At 35.9% G+C, this 12,800-nt stretch overlaps 1 protein-coding gene across 2 annotated transcripts in view; it reads right to left on the bottom strand.

Annotated features, from left to right (window-relative positions):
- Positions 1 to 12,800, bottom strand: part of LOC110111639 (anaphase-promoting complex subunit 1) — a 177,681-nt gene that overhangs the window by 51,867 nt on the left and 113,014 nt on the right. For both annotated transcript variants that reach the window (XM_020843595.2, XM_028693179.1), the window contains one exon: positions 5,219 to 5,290. In XM_020843595.2, the coding sequence (XP_020699254.1) occupies positions 5,219 to 5,290 (72 nt within the window). The remainder of the gene's footprint in view (positions 1 to 5,218; positions 5,291 to 12,800) is intronic.

Consider the following 12,800-nt stretch of genomic DNA (forward strand, 5'->3'; position numbering starts at 1 on the left):
TCTAGTAAATGTGATTGTAAGAGATTAGTCATTAACTACGTTGGTGTAGAAATACAAATTTTGGTGGCCATCGAATGCTTAAGTGGTGAGAGAGATGGACGCAAATAACATTAGGGGAGGCAAAGTGTCAAAGCTTGACTCTTTGTAGTGTTAAATCAATAACAATGAATATTGGAAAATCCCAAAATCCATGGTGAAATCAAATTCATATGCATTATCATCTATTTTCCATTTAATCCTATAAGTTTCTGAATATGTTGTAGTTAGCTTCTTAAAAGGTCAGGATGGAAATCACTAAAGATGAACTTTATCTAAAATCATACATCCCTGAATAAAATCAACAAATCTTCTATGTGAATCAGTCATTGATTTATAGTTTTCAAAATTTTTTGCAAATTATTAGTGTATTTTGATAGGAAATACTTGAGTTCGAAAGCAAACCTAATATTAATCGATAAAAATGGGCGAGAAAACAAAGAAATCGTGGTGGAAGAACAATCAAACGATAGCAAATCTTATAGAAATCAAAGAAAAACAAGAATAAAGCAAAGATACAAGAGATCATCAATTCGAGAGGAGGACCGTCTCTCCCAAATCTCTAGACAAGAGAGTCTAGAGCCCAAGCCGCCAAGAAACCCTAATTCAAATCAATCAAAAAATAATCTTCCCTAATCCTCTCATCCTCTTTAATACAAAAGTTTTCCTAATTTAATTTCCCTCCCATGCCCCAGCCGCCCACTCCTTTTCAATTTTAAATCGCTTGGACAAGTGGTGCCCACCCCTTTGGGCGGAATGAACTAGAGGCGAACTGCTTGCACCTCCTGTACACGAGCTGAGCCAGCCCCCCTTGAGCCGACTGGGCTGGTTCAATGTGAATCAGCATATCAATATCGCCCTCCTAAAGAATCACCTTGTCATCAAGATGAAATCAAGAAACTGATGTTTCACTCAATCGTATGGCTCCCACATGGCCTCATAGTCAAGAAGGTTCTTCCACTTGATCAATACTTCCTTAGTTCCATCTTCTTTCTGGCAAACCCCAATCAGCTCTAAGGGTTCCAGAACGACCTCTAAATCCTCAGTAAGTATCGTCAGTAACTCGTGGTTGGCTGCATAGTCACAATGACCTTTCTCAACTGTGATACATGAAAAACCCGATGTATAGTCGCTGTTGGTGGTATTATTCAGCCGATATGCTACTGCTCCGATCTTCTCCATCACTTCATAAGGCCCAAAATACCTTGGAGCCAACTTCTCTTTCCTCCTGTTGGCGACTGTCTTCTGTCTATATGGTCGGAGCTTTAAGAGCACCATTTCCCCTACTTCAAAATGGATGTCTTTCCTATGTCCATCAGCTTGATTCTTCATAATCTGTTGAGCCCTCAGCAGATGTATCATCAATTTTTCTAGCACTCTATCCCTCTCCTCCAAGTACTCCTCGACTAAGGAAACTGGAGTACTGCTACTCCCAAAGTGCACCAAATGGGGAGGATCCCTTCCGTACAACACCTTGAATGGAGTCATCTGAGAAGCAGAATAAAAAGATGTGTTATACCAATACTCATCCCATAGTTATACAACTTATATACTAAATTATTAAAGTTTTCATTTAATATACATATAAGGATTTAATATACATCTGAGTACTATAAATCTTTGATTGATAAAACCTTCTTTCATATTTTTTATTTATTTATTTTACTATTTTAACAATCCATTTATTCAAGTAGCACCTTTTACATTTTGCACCAATTGAAGTATAATCATTTTCATTTTTATTTATTGTACCAGGTACATTGCATCCACATTCAATATTTGTATGCATATAGTTTTCCACGTCAATAATTTCCATTGCTATGTTGTAATTCATTTTACTCCTTTATGAGCAGTTTTCACATGTATGCATACTAAATTATAGCTCTAGTTTATTAGTTTTCTTTAATTTAATGTAAAATAGTTCTTCTAAAAATTCAACAAGTATACATGCAGACTAAAATGTGGGATAAAGGCCTGATATTGTTGTTGTTGCTATATACATACAAACTACAATGTTAGTCAATTGCATTGAATTAGTAAAAAAATATACATACTATAAAATAAGTGCAATCACCCATCCTTTTCTCGTGAATATCAAAATCCCTCTTCAGAGTTCTTTAAATTTTTAGTTAGCTTTCATTAGTGCACAATCTTACCATCAAGGATGTAATTTCGTCTTGTAGGTTGTTTAAAAGTATATTAACATTAAATTCAAATTAAATTTTCATTAACAATTTAACCCTTATCTAATCTTGCCCAAGAACATTTGTAATACTTTTAACTCAATTATACTATTCAACTCTTCCACTATTCAAAACAACATCAACAATACTAATTAACATAAAAATTTTATATTGGAAAAGTCAAACATTGTCAAGGAAAAATTGAATGCCTCAATGCTGTCCAAGATAACGCAAAATGCATCGAACAACCTGAAAAACAATATCAGATACATCGAACATCTCAAAATTATTAAAGCACACTTTACAATTGCATTGCCTATCATATACATAAAATAGTTAAAATTAGGTATAGTTTAAATTGTCTTAATTACCTCAATTTATCTTCCTTCTTGTCGAGTCAAGCATTTCACCAATTGCACTTCTCTTGCTGAACAAATTTCGCACTAATTCACTCAGTATAGTTGCAAATCATCAATTTTTTCTTTCTAAATTGAGCAAAAAATTTCACTACTCTTTCTCCTTTATCTTTGTCAAGTACACACTTCTCTTTCTCCTCCGTCAAAAACAAAATCTTACAGCCTCTTCTATTTATCTTCATCTTCCTCTCAGTTGAGCATGAATCATTCGTCAAATATGAACCCCAAGAAATCCTCTTTTTCTCCCTGCGAATGGAAAGCCACACTACTACCTTGAAACTAGGGATGCAAAACAGTTCAATGGGCAGGGTTTAGGCCTAACCTGAAATTGACTTGACCCGTTTAATAAACGGGTCAAAAAATACAGAACCGAACTCGACTTGATAACCCGTTTTCATTTAAAAAAAATCTTTTTATATATTTTTAATAATAGATATTAGATTAATTAATAAAAAATAAGACAATCATACAAACAAATAAAAAAATTTATGAAAAAATAAATTAAACGGGTCATTTTGGGTCAAAATCGAATGTGTCAAACTAAACCAGACCAATTTAATAAATAGGTCAGAATTTCAAACCCGAACACGAACAGTTTATTAAATAAGTCAACCCGAACCTGGATTTTCATGTCGGGTTGGCAAGTCAGTCATTTCTTGACACCCCAACTTGCTGGTAGGTCAGGTGATTTTTTAACACCCCTACTTGAAACTTCCTCTCCTTTGCTTTCAATTCTTCCCAACTGAGCGAATTCCATTTTATTTTATGAGTTGCATGACTCGCATCTACCCACCCATAGCCACGCTCACGATCGCGCTCAGCCGCTTCCTTCTATGGACCGATTCGATTGAATCGGTCTAGCCAGCCGACTATTACAAATGATATTATGAACTTCAAAAGGAGCAATTGAGTAGGATTAGCTAGCTGTTGCTGTAAATGTTTAGAGGCTCTCTGAGTTATAAAATTCGAATTAAATGAATCTCCTTGATGCAAATCAGGGAAGGGTCCAGCGATTGTTGATAAGTTCCTAACAAAATGGCAGTAAAAGTCAGCAAGGGCAAGATATCAATGGTGAGCTTTGAACGTAGTTGGCACTGACCATAGCAAAATGGCTTGAATCTTGTATGGGTACTGTGATACAATATGAATAGAGACAACAAACTGTGTTTTTAGAGGAAGAAGAAGCATCTTGAGGATTTTCATTACTGTTTACTGTTTTCCTTACATCAATATCTTTATTCACTATAATGATTACAGCAATATCATCCATTCACCATAACGATTTCAGTAACTTCCTAATATTACCACTAGCTGACAATTGTGCTGGCAAAACAACCTTAACCCCTTAGCAAACAAAAAGAAGACAATCATAATACCGTAACAAACTTTGTTTAAAGGACAAGACACTCATAGTTTTTTCACCCATAATACCCTTGATGACTACTCATATCCTATGCTGTAACAACATTGTTTGAAGAAAAAGAAACTCATAGTTTATTCAACCATAATACCCTTCATGAGTACTCATCTTCCAGGTCGTTGTCCTTGAGCTATGTTGCACCGATACACCTATTTATGAAGGCATGTTGTATTCGATGCACTGATACACTGATACACTTCCAATATGACACCGATACATGTCGAATACGGCAAAGCAGTATCCAATTAAAATACTATTTAATTTCAAAAGGGCACGCATATTGGATACGCGTGTCCTTTAAAAAACAAAAAAAAAAATTTGAAAAAAAAGACGCGTCGTATTTACTTCCACAGTTGTGAGCGAGGTTCTCTCATTTTCGAGATGGATCTGAGTCTCTTGATGATATGGGAAAAATTAGAAATTGCTAATCTTTCACTTGATGAGCCTGAATTAGAAGCTATGATATTTATTGAAGATGATATAGAAGTTCAAAGACAAACCACTGAAGAAGCTAATCATATCATTCCTTCTATTGAATAGTTGAAACTTCATGTGCTAGAAAATTTATGTTTATGCTTTTGTGGTTGTACTAGACATTTAATACTTACTTTTATTTTGATATTATAAGCTACAAGGCTACAAATGATGTTGCTTTCATTTTTTTGGTAATTTCAAATATTATGCTTTGATTGTTTTTTTAATTTTTATGTATGATTTATAAATTATAATGATGTGTCGGCGCCGTACCCATATCCTGTATTTTTAAGAATGATGTGTCCCGTATCCATATCCGTATCCGTGTCGTCATATCCGTATTGGTGCAACATAGTCCTTGAGCAATGGTGGCTTGTGGCAGTGTAAACAAACTCAAGTTGTGGCGGCATGGTAAGTTTCAAAGTTCACAGCAACTTTGTCCGTAATTTCCAAGAAGTAAAAAAGCATTCCAACAAGGAGCCGTTTGCATCTATTAAAGCTACTAGGATTCTGCCACGAACGGCTCAACTTAATATTAAGGAAAATTTTGACATACAATCAAAACATGTAATTTATAATAGAAAGGGAAGCCGCAAGTCAATATGCAAATGTGACGATGGTAACATAAAAATTACACATTTTATGGCAATAACTACCGTTCGTTAGTTTCAAAAATCAAATACAGCTACCTGTAAAACTGTTGGCAATTCCAGCTCAGGAAAAGTTGATGGATGACGAGATGGAATATGAACCAAAAGAATCTAAGAAAATTGTAAAACACATCAGGTAAGTTGCATTGCCGTATCACACTGAGAATCGCAATAAACTTAGAAAGATAATGTAATTAACAAGAAAAATGCATGAAATATGTAATTTGGCTCTAATTAGAACTATGCGTGAAACAAAATGGCATTGACCAAAAAAAAAAATATAAGATAATAGAGAAGATGGAAAAGATAAAAAAGATTAAAATAGTAACAAAATAAGAAAAAAACTGCGCGTAAATAAGAAAAATGAAATATCAGAAGGGTTTCAAGTCTAGCATTTAATCAAAGATTAAATCTCAAAATAAACAAAAATGAAGAGACACGAGGACAATAAAAATTAAGTTCAGATCATCAACTATATTAGTTAGAGTTCTCATACTACAAGAGGGTAGAAGCAACAACTCTAACAAACTGTAAATAAATTGCTAACATATTTCAAAATAACTTAATGACAATAATTTGAATAGCCCTAATAAAATCATAAAAATACAAAAGACAAAACACTCAGATGTCCAAAACAAAATAAAAATTCAAAACTCAAGTGCGCATCAATTCACTTGGCCACCAAATACTATACCCCATAGAGCGGTAGTAATAATAATACACCCGAAACAATCTTCACCTTCCATCAATTATGGATAATCTAATAGTGGATAATAGTTATGGCGAAGTAGAAGATGATGTAATATTGAAAAAATAGTTGTGAGCTTATCTGGAAGCAGTTGATGTAGGAATCAACATTTACACCACCGTTCGGAAATAAGAATCCCAATACAAAATAATAAAACAAAATTATTTACAATTTCAAAAGGTCACAATTAAGTAACAAATCCGGAAAAACTAAAGTGTGAATAATAATTATGCTAATAGGCAAAACAAGTATATATGTACGAGGAAAGATTTAACATTACGCAATTGGATATTGAGACGTTTTTTTTCATAAGGCGAGGTGTAAACCTCAAGACGTTTTGAGACGTAAGCCTCAAGATGTTTTGAGACGTAAGCCTCAAAATCAGAAAAATGCGTTAAGTCAAAATAAATGTTAAAAGTGATTTTTTATATAATACTCAAACAATATATCAAAGGATGACATGTTAACTTTCTATAGAATCATGAAGTAATAAATTGGCATACATGCAACAACAACAACAACAACATCAAGCCGTTGTCCCACTACGTGCGGTCAGCTACATGAATCATTTTTCGCCATTGTGCCCAGTTAAAAGTCAAATTCTCATTTAAATCTAATAAAGAAAGATCATTTCTAATATTTTCTAACCAAGTCTTTTTAGGTCTACCTCTACCTTTCTTAACATAAGTCAAATCTAATACCTCAACTTTTCTAAAAGGGTCATCGGAAGGCCTCCGTTTAATGCGGCCAAACCATCTAAGGCGACTCTCTCTAATCTTATCTTCCACTGGAGCTACTCCAACCTTTTCACGTATATGCTCATTTCGTATCTTATCTCTAAGGGTCAAGCCACTCATCCACCTAAACATCCTCATCTCTGCATACATATAATATAAAAAATTGCACAAGACATAAAGTGACAAGTGATAAATTACATGAAATAGAATTAAAATACAAATATTATAAGAGCAAAATAATATTAAATATAGGAATGACATAAAATTATCATATAATATGAGTTTAACTCCAAATTCCTTCTTTCTCAGTTTTCTACCCATCCATATTTAATTCCTAAAGAAAACTAAAATAGTTGACAAAAACTTAGAAATCATCTATACTATCATCACTGAGAAGGTTTTTATTTGAATCGTCATCATAACAAATTGGTCTCTCCCCTGTCTCATCCTATGGAGTCCAACGCATCCCAATTTGTTTTTATTTATTTATTTCAATTAAACTCTTCTTTCATAAATGTTTTTCATTAACATAAACATAATATAAATACTAAAAAAAAATTTGAGGTGGCAGTGGTGTGTGAGTTTCAAGTGATCCCTGATGGCGGCTATGACGGTGGTAACTATAGATAAAATGGAGGATTGGAGATCAAGGCAATCGAAAGGAACTTATTGCATCTTGGGGGTGCATTAAAACGTGTTTTGTTCGGGGCTTTAGTTTAGGATTTAAATAAGTTTTAATAAATATATATATAAATTGGGTGAGGCGTAAGCCTTATGCCAGTGAGTCATGGCGTGCCTCAAGGTGCGCCTCAGCCAAGCTGTGCCGCAAGTCTCATAAAAAAAGTTTGAGGTGTAAGCCTTGATGCATTTTCACTAGAATTGCACTAATGCGGGCCTCAAGGCGAGCCTCATATTGAGCAATTTTAAACAATGGTATGAGGTCCCAACATTCTAATATTATAATAAGGAATAGACCCTAGAAGTTAATATCAAGTGGCGTGCAAAAAATGTGCGAGTTAAATATATACAAAGATGTAATATTCTTGATTGCAAGCTCAAGCACCACGATGAACAAATATGATAATACTCATGCTTTTATTTTGTATGTCAACTCAATTACTGTGGGCTCCGAAAATTCGGCCCCGGCCTCCGCTCGCTTTTCTTATTCGGCGAGGGAGTTTTAACGAATTAAGTTCCGAGGTAAATTTTGGAAGGCAGATGGGTTTGTAGATAAGACACTACCCAGAGATTTCGCCCTCATTTTGTGAGGACTTTATGATCTGAGTTCTGGTTTCCTATAGGCGCAAGCCCCTATAATTAATTACCCCTCTCGATCACAAGAGAGAACTTTCGATTAAGGCTAGTCATCGATCAGATACGTAGTATACTAGAGATCCTTCAAGTAAGCGAGCTATACGGAACAATCTATATTTTTAGGCAAATCATCAACCGCATACTACTCCTACAATTGTCAGTTGATCATACTAATTAACTGTAGGTTATCTTCTATTGAACTATGAGTATCTGAGGTGAGAGGTCTTGCGTGGGGATGGCCTCTCCTTGTCATAACATACTACTTCTCACTCCATTTAGTGACTGTACTATTTGGTTCCACACAATTGGTAAATCTTTCTGAAAAATAACGCTTTGAGCTCTATGAAGTAATACTAATTTTAGGCAGGTTACATGATACCATTTTTAAGCAGCCTCAAATTTATCTTCCCGAACTTAAGAGCTGCTGACTCGAACAGATCTCTTAACATTATATAAGTTTTTCCCATCATTATTATTTACATTATCTTATATGCGCCAAGTATTGAGCCACCATGTTGCCCGCTTGAGGTTTCCCAAGATCCCATTTTGCAAACCTAATCGTAAACCTACAGTAGATGGAGACAAAAACTAGGTGGGTAATGGCTACTGCCCAAATCTTCTGAGTAAGTGATGCCCCTTGCGACTATCTCTCTAGACTTCTGGAGGAAATGACTTGACTTTCAATCTTTATCGCTAATCAGTATTGAATTTTCCAAACAACTGCTATTGCGACCTCTGTGCCAATAATTTGTACTAAACTGATTCTATCTGAGTTATTGGGTACTTAAGTGCGTACTGATATGTGGAGGTGCCATAACTAGAACTGACTGGCTTTTGATTTACCAATGTCCATACTCCTACATGGTTATGCAGCTGTTGTCTAACACATAGTTGAGTCTACTTGCTAATCCATAGGACATATTAAGAGTACCTATGCCATTATGCCTTGGGTGCATGGCCTCCTAAGGCTAATCAACTAAGAGTAGGCTACATCGTGTACTCATAATCCCACTGGCTAGATCAGTCTCTATCATCTGAGTTTTTTAACTAATAAGAACATAACAATGGTCCGTTATTCTCAATGGATTTTTGGGAGCAGAATCCACTTACTAAGCAGCTCTCCCTAATGCTTCATAATATCATATTCACTTGTCTCCTATGACCACATCTAAAAAGGCTGCATATAGTGAATCACACCTCCACACCTAGTGGCACAATTCAGGTGTTACATCGTCCTAATCTAACCCTGGCGCTTAATGAGTAACATCCTGCCTTATCAATAATAATTTCGATTAATAATCCTTCTATATTACGTTGGCTGCGGATTAAGCGAGATTTTAGAATCTCTATGAGGAACTAGGAAGATATTGCAGACTGGCATCCTATTGTCTTGGATTGCCGTGTAAGCGAGGCATTAAGAGAGGATAATATTATCATTATCTGCCACTACTTGGTATCAACAAATCCACTTTGAGGAACGTACTTGGCTCTATCTCTAAAGGAGCAACCCCTCATGTCAACAGTGTCCGGCTGCTTGTACAAATGATACTATATTCTTCCATAGATTAGGGTGAAGCTTTACCTCTTTCATGCTTATCCCATACCTAACCTACTATGACCCTGGGTCATACTAGTAGGTTTAGGAGCCTCTGGCTGTGGATGGAGGGCAATAACGACTTATTGATTCTTGGATCGAATTTCTAGGCTACCTTGTCTGTTGCGGATCTATTTTCATGGGATTTATGATTTTAGATTTGATAGCTAAAACTCGTATTCTTCTCTAGCACTATGCTTCATCTACTGGCATTCGGTCCACGCACTGTTGATAACCCATTCACCGATCAAGGGCACTGCAATTTGAAACCAAGCGGTGTAAGATTGTTGGTAACTAGGGTCTACAGTCACGTTTGTACTATATTCGTTTCCTTCCTTTCTGTGAGTCTTTATAATTTGGTGTGGCTCATGATGTTTTTGTAACTTTCGAAGATTTTCTATTTATTGCACCTTAGATTTTCTGTTTTGTGGTAACAATCCATTGTACCGGTACGATTATTTTAATTAAGGCCTGGCATGGATCGATGGGCTGTCCAAAAAGGGAGCAGAAACTCTCTCATATTAGCCGGAGCATTGCCATCATTACAAGCAACTATCTGTAACATACAGCTCGATCAAGGTTCTGGTAGTACGATACTTCCTGTATCAGATTTCGCAGGGACTCCCATAGGTCGGGTCAATTTAGAAAGAATCAGAGTCCGCCCATGAATTCTAAGATTTTAGTGTTTTTGGGGCTTTATTTAAGGCAATGCAGAGGTGGTGCCAGGACAGAATATACACATGATTGTCCCGATGACCTAATTGGACACAATTATGCCTATATATTGTATCTTATACTATTAGAAAGTATTTAATTGGATTTTGGACTTGGGATCTGATACGATCACATCCGTCCCGGTAATGATCATTTAAGATCAACCGGGATGATGTCCCTGGCGATGAATTTATATTCGGGGAATTTCAGCAATTGCCTAATTGCTTGAGGATGATCAGGCATGATTGAAATCAGTTTTAAACGATAAATAACAATAATCACTTCCCTTTGACGCCTTTCTAATAGTCAGTTATGGACATACGCCTGCATAGTCCACCATAACTCTCACGGACGATCGTCAGATATCATCACAGGACGATGTAAATGATCAATTTCTTCTTTATAAATCCTTGATCTTTCGTTATTGAGTTTCGTTTTCCCCTTTTTTCTTGCGGTCTTTAACAACTCTAACGAATCCGCCCCAAATCGTTCCCATGGGCTGATGAGCTTAATTTGTACTAGATCAGTCTAGAATTTATATATCATTAAAGTATATTCTCCATCATAGTTCCTTTGCTCGATGTAACGTCGGTCACTACTTGCAGTTAATGAGCTAACGTTTTGGTCCTTTCTATTTAACTTTAGCAAGTCACCTTGTAAAGTGTTCTTTGGCAGCCCCGCATCTATACAGGCTATCATTACTTATTGGGAACTGAAGAGAGAGCTTGAAGGATGTGAGGATATATAGGTGGAGCTTTGAAGAAGGGAAAAGATCCTTGTGTGAGGCGCGAGGACTCACAGAAGGGAAGGTGAGTGGGAGTGATGGTGTCCCTACACAGGGTTGCGCCAGAGCGAAAGCTCAAATCCTGAATAGAGGAAGATACGGATTACAGAGAGAGGCTAAGTCATCGAGACCGAGGACTTTAGTTCCTCATGACATTGCCATTACCACGATGAGTTATAGATTCTGCTCTCCTTTGGTTTGTCCTTATAATGGGCGACGCACGCGCCCATCGATCCTCCTCCTCCCTCCGCCGATTCCACACGACTCCTCTGCCCTGGAATCTTGCGGGGGAAAAACTGTGGATACCGTGAATTCTGTGTATACGCTGGCGGCGTATCTCCCGCCTAGAGCGTAGTGACGGGCTTGTCTATTTAAAGGGAGAGATTACTCCTTTACTATTACTGCGAGTGCATTGACACTTGCGATCAGGTTGTCCCAGTCTATGGAAGGAGTCGGACGTGCACGTTTATTTGATCAGGCGGAGGAGAGTTTTTGAAGTCACGGTTAGCCACTACAAATATGGGTGTTTGTCTATCATTCTAATTACTTCTGCATGTGATTCATTCGCGCTATTCTCTCTATTTTAACTCTTGATGGTGAAATATTGGTTTAAACTTGATATTATGTTTTTGATGAACACACTTGCCTCTTTTACTAATTCACCTCTCTCTCTTATTTAAACTTGGGCCACAGTTTAATAGGGCCCTAACATGCCCTCTAAGTCGATTTCTCTTTCAAGTGGTATTCATAGAGAAGGGATTTCATTAATATCAGGACCACCTAAAACGGTTGGCTCGGCCGGTCCATAGAGGAAGAAGGGTAGGTGGTTTTCATTTGCTTATAACTAAATTACTTAATTATTATTAATTATTATATTATTATTATTATTATTATATTTATTTAATATAATTAATTATTATTAATTAATTTTAGCTTTTTAATTTATAAATTAAGGATAAATTAATTATATAAGCTAATTAATATATTATTAGTTTAATTATATTATTTCTGATGAAAATCATATTCCAATCAGTATTAGTTATATGATATTTTAATTAATAACTTTATTAATTTTAATTAATTTATAATTTAATTGAGATTAATAATTATTTCTAAATTATGAATTATTATTTAAATGATAATATCTAAATCATAATTAATTTACTTTTTTAATTATGATTAATTTGGTCTTTAGTTATAATTATTATTAATTAGTTAGTAGACTTAATTATATATTTAAATATTAAGTAATTATAATTAAATTCTAATTAATTAGAATAATAAATTAATTTTTCAAAAAAAATAAATATAAATAAATTAAAGAAATTCCCCCACTCTCTTTCCTCGATGTACATGTGGACCTGGCAAACTCACCTAAGCAACTGGCCTTTATGGCCGTGATAGGAGGGAACCTGGTGCGACACCTACGCAAGGTAAGCGAGTGACCCTCGATCCACGTGTACAACCACGACAACACTGCGAGGTAGATCTTTCTAAATCAAAACCCTACTCAATGTTCGTGGCAAACCGGAGAACCGCCCCCATGCACGCCTTTATTGCGCGTGGGTGGGATGGACCCGTGCGGCACGTACGGCGAAGCGGGGTCAGCTATTAAGTACCCCGGGGGGGAAATCAAAAATTGATTGTCAAAAATACTTTTTATAAAACCCCATACAGTCTTTATTGCGACGAGTGGGAAGAAACAAAAAATTACAACCGCCGCGGTGTCC

Source organism: Dendrobium catenatum, unplaced genomic scaffold, assembly GCF_001605985.2.
Source record: "Dendrobium catenatum unplaced genomic scaffold, ASM160598v2 fragScaff_scaffold_231, whole genome shotgun sequence".
Taxonomy (NCBI): domain Eukaryota; kingdom Viridiplantae; phylum Streptophyta; class Magnoliopsida; order Asparagales; family Orchidaceae; genus Dendrobium; species Dendrobium catenatum.